We start from the raw sequence: 546 nt of genomic DNA on the forward strand, positions 1-546 counted from the left end.
GTGGCTGGGTCCCGAGAACCAGCAGCGCAGGCTGAGGAAGGGAGAGAGAGGGCGCTCCTGTGCCTGAGATGGGCAAGGGGAAAAAAGGGTACTGGTGGGTGGACCTCGGCCCGCCAGGCGAAGCTGGGCGCAAGCGGGTGAGACGACGCCACCGCTGGGGCCGCGCAGTCCAGGTGTGCACATCGCGCGCCCCCCCCTCCCCCCGTGTGCCTTCGACCACGCCTGTCGGCGTCACCTGCTCCTGCTTCTCTCCACCTCTGGCGGCCTGGCCCGGTCTGCGGGGCCCGAGGGAGCGGACTGGCGTGGCGGCCCCTCTCGCCTTGGCTGCCGACTCCCGCCCGGCCCCCACTGCAAAGGCACCCTTCGCATCCCGGCCGCCCCGACGGGGTTGCTGCAGGAGACGGAGCCAGCCGCACAGAGGAAGCCCAAGTCGTGGGGAGACGGGGCCCCTTACTGGCCCGCGGGCAAGGGGAGCGGGGAGGCACGCAAGGGAGGGCTACGGGGGCAGCTGCGGCTGGAACGGCGTCCTCTTACTCTGCCGAGCCG

At 72.2% G+C, this 546-nt stretch overlaps 1 protein-coding gene across 1 annotated transcript in view; it reads left to right on the forward strand.

Moving 5' to 3' along the window:
- The first annotated feature begins 68 nt into the window (after window positions 1-68).
- IHH (indian hedgehog) overlaps window positions 69-546 on the forward strand; it is a 26926-nt gene continuing 26448 nt past the window's right edge. Inside the window, exon 1 of the mRNA XM_015415365.1 lies at window positions 69-464. Coding sequence (XP_015270851.1) covers window positions 69-464 — 396 coding nt within the window. The remainder of the gene's footprint in view (window positions 465-546) is intronic.

The sequence above is a fragment of the Gekko japonicus genome, unplaced genomic scaffold (genome assembly GCF_001447785.1).
Source record: "Gekko japonicus isolate JY-2015 unplaced genomic scaffold, Gekko_japonicus_V1.1 scaffold881, whole genome shotgun sequence".
NCBI lineage: Eukaryota > Metazoa > Chordata > Lepidosauria > Squamata > Gekkonidae > Gekko > Gekko japonicus.